A 19,671-nucleotide genomic window follows, 5' to 3' on the forward strand; every position below is an offset into this window, starting at 1 on the left:
AGGGTTCAGGTGATATATGCTCATTTGGGATGTTACTATCCCTTTAAGAAATAGGTTCACATTTGGAGATATAAAAAGCAACTACTATATAATTGAATGGGTTCTTTCTCCCCACAGCAGTCTGTCTTGACTTCTATATCTTCTGTACTCTTATACCATTTGGAGAAGGACATCATATTGTTGGGAAGAGACCAAAAGGCATCTAGGTTTTCAACAAATCAATTAATAAGCAAGGGTATCTCTTCCCTGGTGTGAGGATACAGGAACAGTGACAGGCAGGGAAATGGTATTCCTGGACCCCGATAAATGTTGTTTTTTTATAGGCACTTGGGAGAAACCACATGTTTTGTCCAGCAATAGATCAAGTCACATGAAAATCACCTCCCAAATTGGTATTGGCACAGATTACTATTTGACACTCATTCGCATGTGACTGACTGCAGTAATAAACAGAAGATTAATAATAAATCTAAAGTGAATACATGGGTTTTTTTTTTAGGTCAGCCTTTACAAAGCTAGCATGTGACATGAGAACAAAAAGAAATGAAAAAGAAATGGAAATAACACAAAATATGATTTTTCAACCATGACTGTAATTTTACATCTTGTCTGTGTATTTCAGGGACATTTAAGTGACAGCAAAATTGATGTCAAAACAAACTGTCAGTCCTGGCACATTTCATGCTACTGAGAAAATTTTTGAGTCAAATCCCACAGGCACTGATAGCAAGAAGGCATTCACAAAGCAACATACTCAAAAAACTAGCTGGAGTATTGCACAATGCCACTATCATAATAATAATTTTTAAAAAATCTCCAAACTACAGATTATATTCAGTAGCCAGAGATATGTCTTTCTCTTCCTGTTTCTTTTTAAGATGGATTCTCCTGTCTTAAATTTAAGATTCTCCTGTGGGAATCTTCTTCCATAAGAACTACTCAGATTCAGAAGTCACTATCACAAGAAACTTAATTTCTCTTACCTCAAGTAAGGAGACATCTAATTAAATGGACAAGTCATTTTGTAAGCCACTTCCAATAAGATGGCATAGAGAAGCACCTGACCATCACTGGGACTAATCTACTCAAGGACTAATCTTCGGAGTTAGGTGATCTATTGTTAATTAATTCTAATTCATCATGGCAACTTGCAGAAGTAATTCTGAGCAGGTCTAGAACAGGGATGTCAAATGCGCGAGGATACGTTGTAGTCATGTGACGTATTGCAACTTTTTCCCCCTTTGCTAAATTGGGGGTGGAGGTAACCAGCGGGTGATGCATCCAGCCCGTGGGCCATGAGTTTGACACCCCTAGTCTAGGAAGTCTTTCGCTTAACTGAATTTAAGATTTAATTGTTGTAATCTATACATCTGTACACTTATAACGAAAAGTGGACAATAACTTTTATGAACATAAATAGAAAATTAAGTAACACAATCTAGGAATTGTGAAAAAAAATTCTACTGTACATATCTTTGAGAACTGATATGGTCCAAAGAAATTGATTCCAAGGTGGTAATGAATGGGATCCATTCACTGTAGTTTGCTGAACAATACACACACACACACACACGCACGCACAAATATTAATGATTAAATCTTTAATGAAAATGCAAACTTCAAGAGTATATTTGGGAATATTACATAAAAACTATGTAAGTGTAAGTTGCATGGATAGACTGAATATTTGAGGAAGCTCTAAATGCTGTAACTTATCCAGAAATTAAAAATACAAATCACAAAACAACGTCTGAAAATCCAGAACACTTGATTCACATGTTGTTACAGGTCATCCTGGACCATAATTGAGCCTGGAATGATGGTCATGAGTCATGGCAGTCATTAAGTGGTCACCACATGACTATGACTGATTTGACAATCTTTTGTAAAGTGGTCATTAAGAAAACATGGTGGTTAAGTGAACCTGTTTTCCTCAAAGGGTGCTTTTTTTACCTGAAACTGTTAGTAAATTCCAGAAAGCAGCAGCAACAACAACAACAAAATACTGAAAATCACAGTCTCATGACCAGGGGATGCTGCAAACAGCTGTAAATGTAAATCATGTTGCCAAATGCTAAAACCACAATCACAGGACCATGTTGGAACGCCAGAATTAGATTGTACATAGCTCTGGAGACTCAGTCATTAACTTCAAAAAGTCACTAAGCAACCGGTTATTTAATGAGGACTACTTGTAGTACATATGAAAGAGAAATCCATACAGTCACGTGCATAATGAATTGCAAGGACATCAAAATGTTGAGAGTCCGTGTGGCGTCATGAGTAAAACCCTGGACTGGAAACCAGGAAACTCTGTAATCCTTTGGATGACTTTGAGCCAATCTCCCCACTCCCACTTTCTCTCAACAAAACCCACCTTACAAAACTATTGTAGTAGGAAAAAGTTAAGAGGCAAGAATATTATGTATGCTGATTGGAGGAGTACAAAATAAAAGCAAGATGTAAACCTAATAATACAAATGTTGATATGTGCTTTTTAATATCAACATAAAAATAATTTAAATTGGTACGTGAACTACAATGTTTAATGCACATCCTAAATTAGACCATTTGTGTGATGTCCTAAATATAGAGGTGCCAGATGTCCAAACCACAATATCCCTTTTTTCTTCCTTAGTTTAATATGTATTTTCTAATAGAAGTTTCCCCAAGAGTTGTATTGACTGTAGTGAGATGCAAGCGCAACCAATAAATACATAAAATTAGACCTATATGTCTGCTGATGAAGGATATATAGCAGTGTCCAGGGCAGCTGTGATTTAATGGTTAAAGTACACAGAACATCATCTGAGTTGGAAGGGGCCTTGGAGGTCATCTAGTCCAGACCCCTGCTCTAGCAAGAGACCCTATACCATTTCAGACAAATGGCTGTACAGTCTCTTCTTGAAAGCCTCCATAAGTATTGCAATAGAGCTGAGGATATTCAAAATTCAGCTCAACTCTGAAACTTCAAGTTAACTCTAGGCTAGCTAGTCTCATTCACCCCCCCTAAAATTGTTGTTTTAGTTATAAGGAAAGGGGAGAGATCACAACAGCAATTCTAAGCAATTCTAATGAAAAGGTGTCTACAACCAATAAAACAGATTTTATGACATGCCACATGTACAACATCATCATGAAGTTACCCCAACCTCCCGAGCTGTTCCTATAGTCAGGGAATGCAACGGAAAGTAGATACATCCACTGCAATACAATATTTTTTTTGGTCCAGAGAACGTCACAAGTAAAAAGTTCAGCATGGAAAAAATGGGCTGGTTAATTCTGATTCCAGGTAGGAACTGGGAACAATCTCATTTTTTTCTATTTCATACTTATTCATAAAAAAGATACTCCTTACAAGTAGTATTGCATTTAAAAAAAGAAGAAGCTTACAATAAAATTTCAATTGCACAGGTTGTTATATTGTACTATTACTGCTGAATATATAAAACATGATTACTTTGTGTTTCATGCAATACGATTTGGATTTCTATCATAAGTGTATATTAGGTACTATATTATCTGAAAAAAGAAAGATCAAAGTAACTCTATGGTGATGATTTTAAGCCTATCCAGGATGAAAAGAATGAGTTTTATGACATATGCTAACAGTGAAATTCAGCACTTATTTCCAAAAATATTTGGTTTGTGTTTTTGCCTTCTTTTCTACTTCCAGCTGGCAACTTTAGTAATTTGCTCAGAAATCCAACTCAGGGAACAGTAACTCAGCACAACATTAGTGTCAAACATCTGAAATGAGATTTTGATTTGCTAGCCCCCTATCCATTACTCACATTACTATAAATCTATTTGCTTCAAAGACATTTAGTGGCAAAGAAGGGTTTGTAAAATAACTAAAGGTGTGTAGCAGGCTGAAGTCACTTGCTCCCTAAGTGAAACTTTCTAAAAGTTTAGACGGGCTCTTTTAAATTGCTTTCAGTCTGGTCTAGTGGTTATGGTGCCAGGCTAGAAACCAGGAAAGTCTGAGTTCTAGTCTTGCCTTAGGTATGAAAGCTAGCTGTGTCATTTTGGACAGTCAATTTATTTGATTGATCTGACCACAAACAGACTTTGCATTTGCAGGAAAACACAAGAAAGAAAGAAAAATATTGAATTTATCAAATTTTCTAGTTCCTTATTTTCATGGCTTCCTGCTTATTTATTTAATTTTTGTATGTTATTTATACCCTGTCTATTCCTACTGTAGCTTTCTGAAGACCTTTGTGAAGTAAATTTGACTGAGAAAGAAAGATTACCCCCAATCATTCACTGATATTGAGAAAATCATGCTCTCTTTTAATTCCACATCTAAAAAAGTTAGTTAAGATAAAAATATTGATCTTACAGGTAGCCCTTGACTTACAACAATTGAGCCCAAAATTTCTGTTTCTAATTAACAAATGTCTCGCTTAGCAAAGTGAGTTTTGCCCCATTTTATAACTTTCTTGCCATAGTTGTTAAATGAAAACGCTGCAGCTGTTAAGTTAGTAGCACACTGGTTAAGTGAATTTGGCATACCCATTGATTTTGCTTGGCAGGTTGCAAAAAGTGATTTTATGACGCTGAGACACTGCAACTGTCATAAATAAGAGTCAGTTGCCAAGCGTTTGAATTTTGATCACATGACCATGGGGATACTGCAACGGTCGTAAGTGTAAAAAATAGTAGTGTCATTTTTTTCAGTGTTATTGTAACTTCAAACAGTCATTAAATGAACTGTTGTAAGTCAAAGATTACCTGTATCAGAGAATCTAGACCAAGGGTGTCAAACTCAAGGCCTACAGGCCGGATCCTGCCCACAGGGTGCTTAGATCTGGCCTGCGAGGCCGAGTTGGAAACAGCGAAGGACCGACCCACGGTGCCTCTGCGGTCCTCCAGAGCTCCATTTTTAGGAGGCTGTCAGAGCTGAAAATGAGATTGCGAGGATGCAGCCCTTCCAAGTTCAGTTTTTGCTGGCAGAGGGTTGCAGGAAGTTGTTATAGCCGAAAATGGAGCTCATGAGCCTATTTTTGCTGGCAGAGCACTCAGGCCATCACAGGTACCCCTGACACGAGTGACATTGAGCTGGCCACACCTACCTTGACCATGTCCAACACACTCCCTGAAGTCAAACACAACCCTGATGCAGCTCTCAATGGAATCAAGTTTGACAGCCCTGATCTAGACTATCATTAAACTCTTAGCTTAGTTAAAGGAAAAAGGTGTATCTTAAACATTCACTTTGTAATAGTGTAAATATTCAGGAAAGCCAAAGCAGCAGTAAATTCTTTTACCTCAAAAAACTTTGATGGTAGGGAGAATTAAACTGTATTTATTGCAGGAGGGGGGGAAAACCCTTTTTCATTCTGGTCCAGGTCCAAAAGGAAAGGTGGTGTTAAATGAGCCATATTAGGGAAGAACAGTATGTCAATGATAATTAACAGTTACCAAGATTAATTATTTAGAGGATGTGCTGGAAAGGAAAGCACTCTTATCTACCTACTCAGTTTCTCTTTCTGCCTTTAGCTTAGCTTCAACTGATCAATAAGTAATATGAAAGTCATTATCAAAAAGCTTATCCATGAAACAATCACTCCAAAATGTAGACGTTTGTTGGATTAGGGTTTCTTTTCAAGAAAGTCTGGGGATTTGACTGATAGGTTTTTCCACCTACTGTAATAAAATATATTGTTCAGTCTATGAAGGTATGTGTAATGGATATAGGAGAAAGAGAATAGAGCAGAGCAGAGTAGAATAGAACAGAACATAGTACAGAATAAAAAAAGGAAAGGGGGGGAAGAGAGTGGAAAATTTAAGATCTGAAAAAACAACCCAAAAAAAGAATAGTTTGAAAAGTAATTACAATATTAGGAAGAAACAGAAGAGAGGATTACAGAAGAGAGAATCAGAATTAGAGAGAGAAGAGATCAAAAAGGAGAGGGGGAAGAGGGAAAGGAAAATATATTATAAAGGACAGAAACAGGACATAGAGAAACAGGGAAAATGTACAAGGATTAATGGTATAAGTCTATTTAGAAGACACAGAGATAATGGGTGAAAACTTAATTGAAAGGGAGATTCTGCAAGGGTACATAAGATAGTATTGTTATATTAGAAATAGAAATGTACTTTGAAAATATGAAACAAGTGTGATTAAAATGATAGATAAAATACTCATTGTAATGTAATGGAATGCTTAATAAATAAATGAAATAAAGAGAATGAATGAAACTAGGAAAGGAAGGGAACATTTTAACACATTTATAATAATTTAAGTGAAGAGGAATATGAAAGAAACATGAAAAAATTATGGAAATATTATAAGTGTTCCTAGAAGTATGATACCCTATTGAAAAGAAATGTTAAAGACGTCAAAGATTATAACTAACATTAATGATAGAGCTGAATTGGAATAGAATAAGTATTTTATTTATTATTGTTATATATATTTTTTCTCTTTAAGAACTTAGTGCGTATTTTAAGAATGTACCAAGCAGAATTCGACTGGAAGTTATGTGTTATGTTGAATGTTATAATTGCAAAGGCATAAATTGAAGTTTAAATAAGAGTTGAATGGATAAAAATTAAAAGATACAAAGGTGTCATACTCCAATTAGTAACTACAGGGAAAAAATTTGTTTAATGAGAAAAGAAAATATGAAATTGAAACAGGACAGACAAAAGTATAAATATAATGACTAGAAAGGTATTGGAACTTAGAAAAAGATATATATAATTGAATTTAGAAAGGAATGAGATAATTAAAAGTAAGATTGAGAAAACTAAGGGAAAGGAAAAATTATTGAGAAAATGTTAAAATAGTAATAAGATATGGAATAGAACACAAAGATGAATATGAAATTATTTTGTGTCTGTATGGAGAAGTGGTAACCCGGGCCCATGCTATTCTCAAAAAAAGAAATTTTACTTGTATTATGTTTTCTGAAAACCCAAATAAATTTTTTATTAAAAAAAAAGAATATGGTACAGAATAGAATATTCTTTATTGTCCATTTGTGATCAGATACACAAGCAGTGGTGGGGTTCAAATATTTTACTACCAGTTGTAGGCATGGCTTGGTGGGCGTGGCTTGGTGGGCGTGGGAGGGGAAGGATACTGCAAAATCTCCATTCCCACCCCAGTCCAGGGAAAGGATACTGTAAAATCTCCACTCCTGGGGGGAGGTTACTGCAAAATCCCTATTCCCTCCGCACCCCACTAACCTGCTTTCCAGCTCCGTTCTCCTGTGCAGGGCAACAAAAGAAGACCCAGACAATCAGCTGGAACTCGGGAGGCAAAGAATAGGGGCAGGGCAAGGCAGAGGTGGTATTTGCCGGTTCTCTGAACCACTCAAAATTTCTGCTACCAGTTCTCCAGAACCTGTCAGAACCTGCTGAATACCACCTCTGCACAGAAGGGATTTCTCTCCAGTCCATAAGCTCATAATGTACATATAAACAGCAAGTAATAGGTCATCGTTCATAAATCATAGATACAATCATTAATCATAGGTTATCAACAACTGATAAATCATAAGAAACCAATAGGGTTTGAATGCACAAAACTGATGAACCAACCGACACACTGTATGTATATAAGAGAGTTGATGTTTTTATGTTTTGTTTGTTTTGTTTGTTTGTAGAAAATCAATAAAATTGTTTTCAAAAAAAAAAAAGAAACCAATAGGGGAAGATAGCATGGAAGATGAGAAGATGAGAAAAGATGTGGGAATTAAGTGTTCAGCAGAGTGATGGCATGGGGGGAAACTATTTTTATCTTGGCATGCAATGCTCTCTAGCGGCCTCCTGAGGGGAAAAGTTGAGATTATATCCAGGATGTCAGGGGTCTGTAGATATTTTCTCAGCCCTCTTTCTGCTTAGGAGGCTCTATTAATAGATTTTGCCTCTTCCTACAGAAATCATGCTCTGATTGCATGCATTTTGGCGGGATACAAAAACAATTATTCTTGAGGGGAAAATAAATATCATGGCAGTGCAGGCCACCTTTATTAAAGTTGGCTGTTTAATGGCTACAACCTGTACTGCAATACAACAGAGAGCAAAATGATACACTCCTGTTCTTTTCAGCCTTGTAAACTAGTGTAGGCAAGAAACACTTCCAGAAGTACTAGCTGTATCTTTATTGTATGGTTACACCAAGGATGTTCAAACTTGGCAAGTTTAAGACTTGTGGACTTCAACTCCCAGAATTCCTGAGCTAACATGACTGGAGGTGGAATTCTGGGACTTGAAGTCCACAAGTCTTAAAGCTGTCAAGTTTGAAAACCCCTGAGCTACACTATCAGACTCTTGAATCTTAAAGCCCAAGGAACTAGGGAGGGTCCCTTCAGAGATCTTTGCCCCTTCCCCATTCCTTCTGTGAACTCTGCTGCCTCTTATCCGATCATTGTCTAGTTTATGGCTCTTCCTTCTATTTCCCAAGGTCCTTTTTATACTCCATTATATTCGCCAAGAAAAACATGGAGAGTAATCCCTCCTTTGGCAAAGCAAAATTGAACTATACTCTGCTCACAGTCAGGAATTTAGAATGCTTCTGGTTGAAACATTTAACATGTCTTTCATTATTACTTTAAGGGGATTATAAATCCAACCAAAGCAAGAAAGCTTAGCAATTCTACTGTTGGATTGGCAAGGGCTTCGTCCAGAGTTAAGAGTCCCAGGCTGATAATAAAAAAAAATGTTTTCATTATGTAGGGACTACTTCTTTGGAGAAGCATAGAAAGAATGTCTCCTCTTTCACTACAAACTTATAACTCCATCCATTTTCAGCCCAACTCAGCTCATAATTGCATCTATATTTGCAAATGGAGGGTAACATTTGCAGTTGAAGTGGAATTTTGGGAAAAATATCCCCTAACGCAGGGATCCCCAATCCCTGACCCACGGCCCTCCCAGGCCATGGCATACTACTGGGAGGTGGCCTGTTTGGAACCGGGCCACAGACTGACTGGCCAGTGGACGTTGTACTTGCATGGGCCAGTTCCCCTTTCCTCTCCCCCCATTAGGATGCCAAGCTGTAAAGGTTGGGAACCATTGCCCTAACACCATAATATCTTCCCTCTTGTGGCCCACCAGCAGCTGACGGAGCTGGCAGCAGAGTTGGACAGTGAGGAGGTTGTGGAGGAACCTGGGCTCGTCCTAGAGGCTGAGAAAGGCTCAGACGAGGACTCTACTTCAGAGGCAGAGATGGGGCCAGGGCAGGCTGGCAATCATCAGCTGCCTTCGGGCTCGGACAGCAGTGAGGCAGGGGAGCTTCTGGAACCGGTTCCCAGCCTGCACATGTGCAGAGCTGCCAAAAGGAAGGAACAATTAAGAACTCAGGGTTTTCATGGTAGTAAGGCCACAGGTGGACGATGAACGGCCCTCTCATCAGGATTAAAAGAGGAGCAAAGGGGGAGGAGGCTTTTGCAGGAAACAACTCACTCGTTCGTTTGTTCATTCCAACCTCATGAAGATTTGCCTGTGTAACCCTGCCCTTCCCTGTCAATTAGTATACCTTTGCAAGACTTTTTGCCAAGCCGTTGGCTGAATGTGAAAACAGTAAATTCACATTAATTTAATAAAAGAGGTTTTGACGGGACTCAGAGTTGGCTTAGTGCTTTGGGGGGAAGCCTAAGACAGAACATTCCCAAAGAAAACCAAGTGGTAACTTAACAATAAATCAGCCGTCAACTGAAGGAAATAATATGGCATCAAATTAGGCAAGTAGTTAACCTCTCCCAAATACAGTTCCCAGGGAAACTAAACTGTCCACTCAGCCATAAAATAATTAGAAAGTCAAGACATGCTGATAGGCTGGAAAAATACTAGGAGGCAAAGAAAAGTTTGGGAAACAGGGATAAAGATATAGAGAGGAAATGAATTATTTCTTCCAAGCCCCCTATGATCTCATAGTTATGCCCTGATCTCCTTATGACAGATGATGTGTGATCGCCAATCAAATATCTTGCTGCTGTACTCATAATCTGCAGCCATCTACAAAGAGGGTCTGCCAGCCCACCACCTCTACCTCTTTTTAAAAATTTGTCTTTGCCTCTGGCGCTGATTATTGTTTTTTAATGAATGTTTTCTTCATTGAAAGTGTTTTTGTTTTTGTTTCCTTAAAAAAATAACCTAAAAGTTCTCCTTCAGTCACAAAAAAGCTCTATATAAAATTCAAGAAGAGGGTCTAGGAAAAAGAGAATTTGAAATAGGTTTCCATGCCACAAGAAAATATCTGAAAGCAGGCCTAGTCAGAGAAAGGGCTAGGCTCAACAAGATGAAGTAAAAAATGGATCTTGTTCTGTTTGCAGAAAACAGCTACCCAAACTTAGCAATTCTGAAAGCATATTCAACTAACAAATGTTGTTGTGTTTATTCAGATTCAGTGGAACATAAACTGATAATTGACACTGATATTTTTAGATTGCTGCATTCATTCCCATCTGTTTTCTCTCTTTGTCTCATATCTAACAATAAGGTCCATGACAATGTTCACAATTGATTCTGATTGTTCGCTAAACACTTTCAAAAGTAGGTCCTCAAATACCCTGGTTTATTATTCCATATTAAAATTAGATACAAAAAGGTACATTTCCTGTTTTTTTTTCTTTTCTGAGCTCTGTCATTAAGAACAGCAGCCATAATGGATAACTTTTAAGACTGTACATCAAGTGGGGTTTTTTTTCCCTGTAACCTCTTGACTTGGAACATAAAATTACTTAATGTTAATTCATCAGCAATACTTTTTGTACATTAATTTCATCAGAGAATTGTTCAAATCAAAGAATCCTCTGAGTTCAATCTTTTACTAAACACCCTTTGAAGACAAGTTTTAATAACGTGACTTTACTGTAATTTTCTAGACATCTATTATGCTTCATCTGATAAAAAAACTAAATAAATAGTCCCATTAAAGTTGTTTATAAATAATTTTATTTCTTTCCCCTTTTATACTTTTAGTAACTTTTTAATATTTTGATGGAAACCATTAATTAATAAATCTATTAAACATATCAGGATAAATCTGTCCCCAACTTCAGTTACTATCTAAAGTGTCATTATTATTATTTAATTACTATCCAGTAATTATCCAGCAAACAGAAGTTCTCAACAGAACTATTTTACAGTTGTGTGACTAAACCAACATGAGAAGATAAGGACTGCCTTCCTGATAAGCATACAATAAAAATAGATTTGGAGAAAAAGAAACATTAAAACATGAGAGGAGCATGAACATTCAGGAATAAAGATAAAACCAGAATACACACCCCATCTCTTCAACTGAAAAGACTGTAAACCATATACCTGAAATAAACTCCAGATCCAGTGTCAATGTGACACTTTTATACTCATCTGAATTAACAAAGGCTCCTAAAGTGTGTATTGTCAGGAGTAAAAGCACTACAGGAAAATGATGATGACAAGATACAGGACATAAATAATGCAAAGCTTGCCACAGAGTGGTGGTTTGGAAAGGTTTTGTGAGTGTAAATATATATTTATCTATTGACTGGCTTTAAGGCATCAAGCTAGGAATAAGGAGACAGTGAATTCTAGTCCTGCCTTAAGCATGAAAGCTTGCTGAGTGACTTTGGGCCATTCACTTTCTCTCAGCCAATTTACTTCACAGGTTGTTGTGGGGAAAATAGGAGGAGGGATGAGTATTAGATACATTTGTTTGTTTATTTAAAATAATTAAAGTTTGAGGGGGGAAAAACTCATTTGGGGCTACAGTATGCAAACACTACCATCCTTTCAGTTAATTCCAGGTTTGATTTTGGAATTATACATATAATAGCAATTTGTATGTGCGAACTATATTGAATATATTTAACAAAGTATACACTATATCTGCACCAGTATTGTAAGTAACATCCAGCACTTCATCCTGTGAGTAGGTAACTCCTCTCTTAATACTACAAAGGTCAGCTTTAAAATCCTAAATGTTTCTTTTCATCTCTTTCTACAGTATTCACGAATATTGTTAACATTCAATTTCTATGAGTTCTTTATTTTAGTTTTCTATGTCTTCTCTACTTTAGAATTTGTCTCTCTTCACTTCTGGAAGCTAGAATCTCTGAGCTACACTGATAATTTTTTGCAAGTACAATCCAGATGACTTTGTAACATATATAACACAGAATACATCAAATTTCATTCAAAATTCAAGGGTTGATAAAGAGCAGTGGTGGCTGTTATTCACATAACACTGTATTTGCTCATACTACTACAGTGGGACAAATAATAAGGATACCAACTTTTTAGAAATAGGATATAAAAATATGTTGATTCAATGGATTAAGTAGACAACAATTTAGCAATTTTGAAATACGTACTTCAGATTAAGTTTTAAATTTTATTCCATCAATTCAACTGAACTCTGCTAAAGAATACTTTAGTAAAATAACCTCCTTTATCTTTTGTTACAGTAAAAAGAAAGAATGTTAAACAAGTAATCTATTGTGCATTTGATTATGTTAAATAATATGAACAATAATCTCACAGGGGAGGTGCATTCATTAATTAAATACATGAAACAGTTCAATTAAATCAATGAATTAGCACATTTATTTTCGCTTTCGTATGATTTACTAACTTTGGCTCGAAAGTTAATAGTTATGAGTGGAATATGAGTAGTCTTTAATTTAGGACCATTTGTTTAATGACTGTTCGAAGAAGCAACATTTGACATTTCCTGATTTATTAATGATATTGTCATTGATTATGGTGTTGACTACAAGAGCGAGCAAGTGTATATATATATACACACACACACATATATACAATATACATGTTGCTTTAGAGAAAAAAGAAAATAGGCATATAAGATGGCATATAACGATCTAAAAAAGGTGCAGTGCAGTGCAGAATATGCACTGTTTTCAAAAAGTGCAGAGACTGGTTATAAATCACTTTTAGAAATAAGATATAAAAATATGTTGATTCATTGAGTAAAGTGACCAGCCACTGCATCGGTTACAACAATCCCATGGTCATATGATCAAAATTTGGGTCCTTGATAACCAGCATGTAGCTACGTTGGTTGCAGAGTTCCAGGGTCACGTGATCACCATTTGCAACCTTCCCAAGGGCCTTCTGACAAGCAAGTCAGTGGGGGAAGCCACATTGGCTTAACCGTCGTGGCTAAAAGCGTTCATAAAATCGGGTGCAACTCGCTTAATGACTACTTTGCTTAGTGACGGAAGTTCCTGTCCTATCCCAATTGTGGGTAAGGATTACCTGTAGCGCCTCAGTGGCACAGTAGTTAGAGTGCAGTACTGCAAGCTACTTCTGCTGTAGCCAGCTGCCTGCAATTTGGCAAATCGAATCTCACCAGGCTGAAGGTTGATTCAACCTTCCATCCTTCCGAGGTGGATAAAATGAGGACCCAAATTGTTGGGGGCAATATGCTGACTCTATAAACCACTTAGAGAGGGCTATAAAGCACTGCAAAGCGGTATATAAGTCTAGGTGCTATTGCTATCTTGAAAGAAAGGCTTGCGCGCACACACAACCTGCTTTAGCTGCAGCCCCAACTATCCCATGAAAGCAGAACAGGGGAATGATGAGGTATGATCTAGAAAGGATACAGAGGTCAAAACTGTGCTCACCTATCTCTTGTGCTGCATATTCCATACTGGAATTCTTCAGACCATTATGCGCCATATATTCCCTACTTCTTTTTTCTCTAAAGCAACATGTGTAGTGTGTGTGTACACACTTGCTCTCTCTTGTAATCATAACCATAATCAATGACAATATCATTAATAAACCATGAAATGTCAAGCTGTAGGAACATTACTCAATCCACAGATTCACCCTTTTTTTTTACTATAATAGGTACATATGATTGGTTTTCTTTGCTGCCCTATTTATAACTCCGTTACTTATTAAGTCATATCATATCTCAAGTTGAAAGCAATCAGTGGGTTCGCTACAAGAGCTTTTCTGAGCTCAGCAGTCATTAAAGGCAACTGATGAGAGAAGAAAAGGGAGAGATTAAACATGTAAGGTTCAGAGCCTCACACAAGAGCATTTTCATTTAATCTGCTGAAGTGGCACATATGATATTATTCTACCTTTTATCACTGTAATTTGAAGAATGACTAGTAAAACAACTTTCAGATACGGAAGAGCAAGTTTGTATATGAGAACCCAGATCACTAATTTAGACTATCTATTTCTCACAGTTAAGCACATGTAACGTGTCAAACTACATTACATTAAATGCAAATGGTATAGCTGACTCTTTGATTTTTATTTTAAAATAAGCAGTCTGACTCAGACAATCAGATGAGAGAAGTGATTTAACCTCCTCCATTGTGGTTGCTTTTTTTGATGTTGTTCTCCCCTGGATAATTTGTGAGTGTTTGTGTTTGCCCAGGCATATGTATTAAATAATACGCATGAGTGTATTTACATATCTGGATGTTTAAAAATACTGAGTACTGATTGAATACTCATCAGCTCCTAGCTGGATTACTATATTGTACTTCACAATAGTGCTGCCTTTTGAAGAACATTCGGAAGCTGCAGTTGGTGCAGAATGCAGCCGCACAGACAGTTTAGAGTGTTTCTTGTTATATTCATAAAACTTTCCTTGTGTGTCCAATCACACTTGGCCAATAAAGAATTCTATTCTATTCCTATTCCTATTCTATTGAGTTGCACTGATTCCCAATTTAAGTTTCCAGGTGCAATTCATATGCCGGTCATCACCTATAAAGCCTCTAGGGCAGGGGTGTCAAACTCACGTCACCACAGTGGCATCATGTGACTTATCGGGATTCCCCCCCCCTCGCTAAACCGGGCGTGGGTATGGGCGTGACCAGTGTGTGATGCATCCGGCCTGCAGGCCAGGAATTTGACAGCCCTGCTCTAGCTATGGTACTCACCTTTCTTCTATTGTTTCTGCTTGCTCCACCAGATTAGCATACTCCAGCTCCCATCTATTGAACAATGTCATCTTTTCAGATCTTGGAGTCAAGCCTTCTTGGTGGCAACACCTACCCTGTGAAACAGCATCCCCTGGAGATTCAGGTGGCCCCATTCTTATTAGCTTTTTGGCAAGGCATTGAAGATTTATCTATTTCTCCAGACCTTTGGAACAGGTGGGTAAATAAACTCTGCTGTTATCAATAGGCCTTTTCTGAGACTGGGGTTATTGTTTATCCTCAGAAGCAAAGGGTTACATTTGGTGGGTTTGATTCTGCTTTAAACCTTATGAGCCACCTAGAGTCACTTGTGTGAGATAGGTAGCTATAAAAATCACATAATATACATAAATTAAATTATACATTCATCATAATATTTTTGTGATGGGTAGTCCCTTATAGTATCTTTTTTTTCAAAATATTTTTTGCATTATTTTTCCCCACTGCGTTTTTACCTGCTGAAATTAAAGGGCTTCTGCAAATTTCTCATTCTCCCAGATATAGTGTTATCTTCCATTTTGGTTACAATTCTATCAGTACTCTCTATCCATGTTTACTTATAGGAAATCACCATGATAAGCCTGACGGAGGGGTCAAATGCATCATAATTTCAAGTCCCTTTGCACCCACAAGAGATCTAAGTCCAGCCCACCTTGAATTTCATTGACTCTTATGTTATCGCCAACTCGCTTTGATAGTTAGTAGTTCAAATTCCTGTAGAGAGCTTAAGTTTGCAATAAATTTATGTATTCATTTGAACTGCCTGGACTCCTGATTTCCTAACTTGACATTACTATAAAAATTGTTTCAAAGAAATGAAATTAAATCCCGGAAAGCCATTGGAACAGTTACATAATCATACCATTACTGTAACCATTCAGAATATCTGGATGGTAAGAGTTAAAAATCCAAAGATGAACACATGTTCATTTTCTTCACACATTTCTACTCTCCCAAATAAAAGGTGCTTCAGCTTTGAAGATTACAGTAACTTTGCATAATTATTTACTGCAGCATAAATTAATTTTCAGGCTGGTTAATAGCCAGTGAGGGTTTAATTCTATGATTAGTCAACTTACGTAATCTTTTAGCAGCCTCAATAGCATCATTTGCAGTGTCAGCCACGAAGAATTTCTGAACTGTGACCCCATGATCAGCCATCAATTTCTTACTCTGGTATTCTTGCAGGTTTAGCCATCGTCTAGGAGTTAACTGAATACCCTAAAGACATGAAATAGAGAAAGAGAAAAAAATATTCATTATAAACAATTATGTATGGTAAACTCTGCTGTGGAGACTTATTGCAACCAGAGATAATTCCAGCTGGGAAAAAAATATTTTTTTATTTTGCAGGAAGTGCACTATCTTGAATCTGTACACAAAAAACATTCTAAAATATAAAAAGGTATTAAAATGAGACCTGTGCGTATTAATTTTTATTATTATTTTATATTTGCATTCTTCCAACTTAACTCATTTAAATAAAATTCACTGAATATTACCTGCTTTCTTTTTCCACATTTCTGAATCACAAAAATGACAATATTAAGTTCTTCATTAGGTTACAATATTTGCGCTTGCACAAGGAAATACTGTTACTACCAATGAAATCCGGTACCACACTGAATCCTTGATAGGGTAGTCCATTTCTACAATTACGTTACATTAGTAGAGAAATGAAAATGAAATAAAATAATGAAGTAATCACAATTTTCTCATTTGAAGTATAATGGAATTGTTGTTATTCATGTTAGCTTATATTCTATAAAATCACCATTAACACTGGATTAGCAAATACTGAAACTCAGTAGGGAATCTCACATTGGGCAATTCAGTTTTTTTTGTATGTTGGTGAATGACTGCAAAAGCATTGAGTACTGATTTTGTGGTGACAAATTTTAGCAAGTAGTTGAATTTGCAAATACAAAATCTGAAAAGAAATATAATTAACTATAATACCCCGGCATCTGTTCTATCACCATAAACTTCTGACAATCAAGTGAGTGAAAGCAAATGATGATAAGAAGTCAACTTAAAGAACTGCAGCACTACTTAGAAATTTTTAAATTACGTTATGCTTCTGGTCAAAGGCATCCTCCTCAAGAAGGAATGGACTTACTTCTTTTGCAACTAATCTGCTGTTCATCACGATGGCTGGAACACAACCATTTGAAACAAAACATTTAAACCAAAATTATGTATAACATTTTTTCGGATTCTGGCAGTTACCCTCATTTAAATCATGAGCCTCGAGCCAAACTTCCAAAACTCCAAAAGAATTTATTGGGAATTATCATGTCTGGCACTGCCTGGGTGTAGCTGACTCTGAGACACATAATTCATTGTCACCTTTGAACCTGGTTTTCCCCCCACCCCCTGGGTGTATCATAATTCATATTCTCCAATGAGACACATCCATAGCCAAGAGTCGTCAATCATGTTCTCCAGTTAGATATTTGTGCGGCAGAAACTTCAGTCACCTAGTTACTATCTTTGAAAAACTATTTATGGAATGCACTTTCGATTTCCAAGCTGCCACACTGCTCTTCCCCCCGCTTTCCGTTGGCAACTCTAAAAAGACCATAGAAATATTTTATGAGTAGACAACATTAATATCTTGATGTTAAACTGAAGAGTCTAAAATTGATTATTGCTAAACTATTTTGCATTTCAGAAATATGGTGCCATCCTTTGCACATATATCATGCTTTTATGTCACATTAAAGCCTTATATATATAAAAAACTACCAGCATTTTAATTGTATTGTATCCTGACCATAAGACACATATGGTTTTGTACGCAGTAGTAACCATTCAATCCCACAGAAGTTAACTTAGCCTAATTAATGACTAAAAACAACCCAACCTTTTTGCAGTGAACAGACGGTAAAAAAGGTAACTGAAGAATACTTTCAGAAATTTACACCAAACAGGGTTCCAAGTAAAGGTTCAAGTAAAAGGTTCAAGTAAAAGAGGGTTCCAAGTAAAACCCCTAACCAAGTAAGACTCCGAGGCCAACAGTTCCTCAAAGTTCCATTCTATTGGAGATGTCCTATTGGCACATCTGGGAAAACCCAAATCTGGCTTTCCCCATCCAAAGGAAAGTCAAAGTCCCTTCGCCTGCACCCACATGTCCATCACATGGTTTAATCCAGGGGTGGCCAAGGTTGGACACCCCTGGTTTAATCAATCCACCGTCCCAAATGGAGATGTTCCCCAGTCATGCCTCTCCAGGTGCAGGCTGAACGTCCTTGACTCCCAGAGAAAAGAGTATTGCTATGGCTGTATATCTCCACTAACTCCATACAACACCCCCCGTTTTCCAACAGCACTAATGTGGCAGCACTGAAGATCCAAATAAAAAGATGGCCTTCAGGGCTGACAGTTGGCTTTTAAGCCTCAAATGTTAACAGTGTGACATACTTTCTGGGCCACTTTAAAGATACACATTTCAGCTTGTTAATTTGAGCACTTAATAAATACTTATTATGTCTTGGACCTTCAGGTTTCAGCTTCATGGCTAGGGATGAAAAAAATTTATGTAGGATTCCACTGTAAATCCTACTTGAAACACATCTGGATATTTCATTGTAAGCAGATCCTTATGGATGAATATGAATTAGAACATAATCCAACCATAAATTATCCTTTCTTGAAAAACAAAACTATGATTGGAGCTAATGGGGGATAAGTTGTTAAAAGGAACTGGTTTCTGTTTGCAAAACTTGGTTGAAAGTTTTATATAATGTAGCAGTCAACTGTAAGTAATCAAGCTTTTAGCAGATGCTACAGGACCAGAAGACATACACAACTGTGTAAGAAATGAGTATCTCATTATATTTTTATAATTATATATTAGTATATTTTTCCACTTCCTGTCCTTTTTTCTGATTGTGTGTGTGTGTGTGCGTGTGTGTGTGTGTAGCTTTGCAAGTACAGATAGATCTACAGTGACATGGTTATCTCACATTATCTGGTTTCTTATCAAACACTCCTCCCTGATCTTAGCATTGCTAGATAACCTTCTACTTCCCTGTATTATTATAATCATTAAAATCATTGGATAGTTCTTCACTCCAGGCAAGAACCTCATGAATGCAGCAGCTGAAAGGTAATTTTCAAAGCACCCAAGATCTCCATAGATTTTCTTCTTATCCTTTGAGAGACTTGATCTCTTTACAGACCAGAGAAAAACTGCTCACCAAAGACAGGCTGTGGACCTTGTAATCCTATTGGCGGTGGTTTGAATGACCCATCACAGTCATCCAACAAAGGGGAGTTGAATGATCAAATATACTATCTCTCATTTGTACCTGGTTGAACAATAATCACTGAATCCATAAGAACAATATATCCATGGTGCCTGACAAACAGTGCTACTGTTCAGGATGATGATGGCAAAAGTCTTTCCACACTAATTTATTCCTAGCTTTAGGGTGCCTGAACAGTGATGAATGAAATAACCTAGATATGCCTATGGAACACAAGGTGAGGAGCAGTCCCACCTATAAGAGATTGCACAACAGCAATATTTCAGACACATCAACATTACAGAAACATAAAGGTTGCTGAGATTATCACTGCTTACAAAGGTCTTTGAATAATAGTTGTTGGTTTTTATAACAGATATTATTATCCAAATATTCTTCAGGGTAATTGCAGTATTTATATTCTCTTTATAGATCTAATTAAGCACCTGAAGGTTACTTAATTGCAGAATGTGCTTTGAAAATTCTAACCAACAGCTTAGTTGCTT

At 36.9% G+C, this 19,671-nt stretch overlaps 1 protein-coding gene across 1 annotated transcript in view; it reads right to left on the reverse strand.

Moving 5' to 3' along the window:
* The window catches only part of SUCLG2 (succinate-CoA ligase GDP-forming subunit beta), a 243,557-nt gene that overhangs the window by 164,739 nt on the left and 59,147 nt on the right, over nt 1-19,671 (reverse strand). Inside the window, exon 2 of the mRNA XM_026679375.2 lies at nt 15,995-16,136. Within this exon, the coding sequence (XP_026535160.1) occupies nt 15,995-16,136 (142 nt within the window). The remainder of the gene's footprint in view (nt 1-15,994; nt 16,137-19,671) is intronic.

The sequence above is a fragment of the Notechis scutatus genome, chromosome 2 (assembly GCF_049901735.1).
Source record: "Notechis scutatus isolate UNSWTSFEM ecotype Mainland chromosome 2, rNotScu1.2, whole genome shotgun sequence".
In the NCBI taxonomy this organism is placed as follows: Eukaryota; Metazoa; Chordata; class Lepidosauria; order Squamata; family Elapidae; genus Notechis; species Notechis scutatus.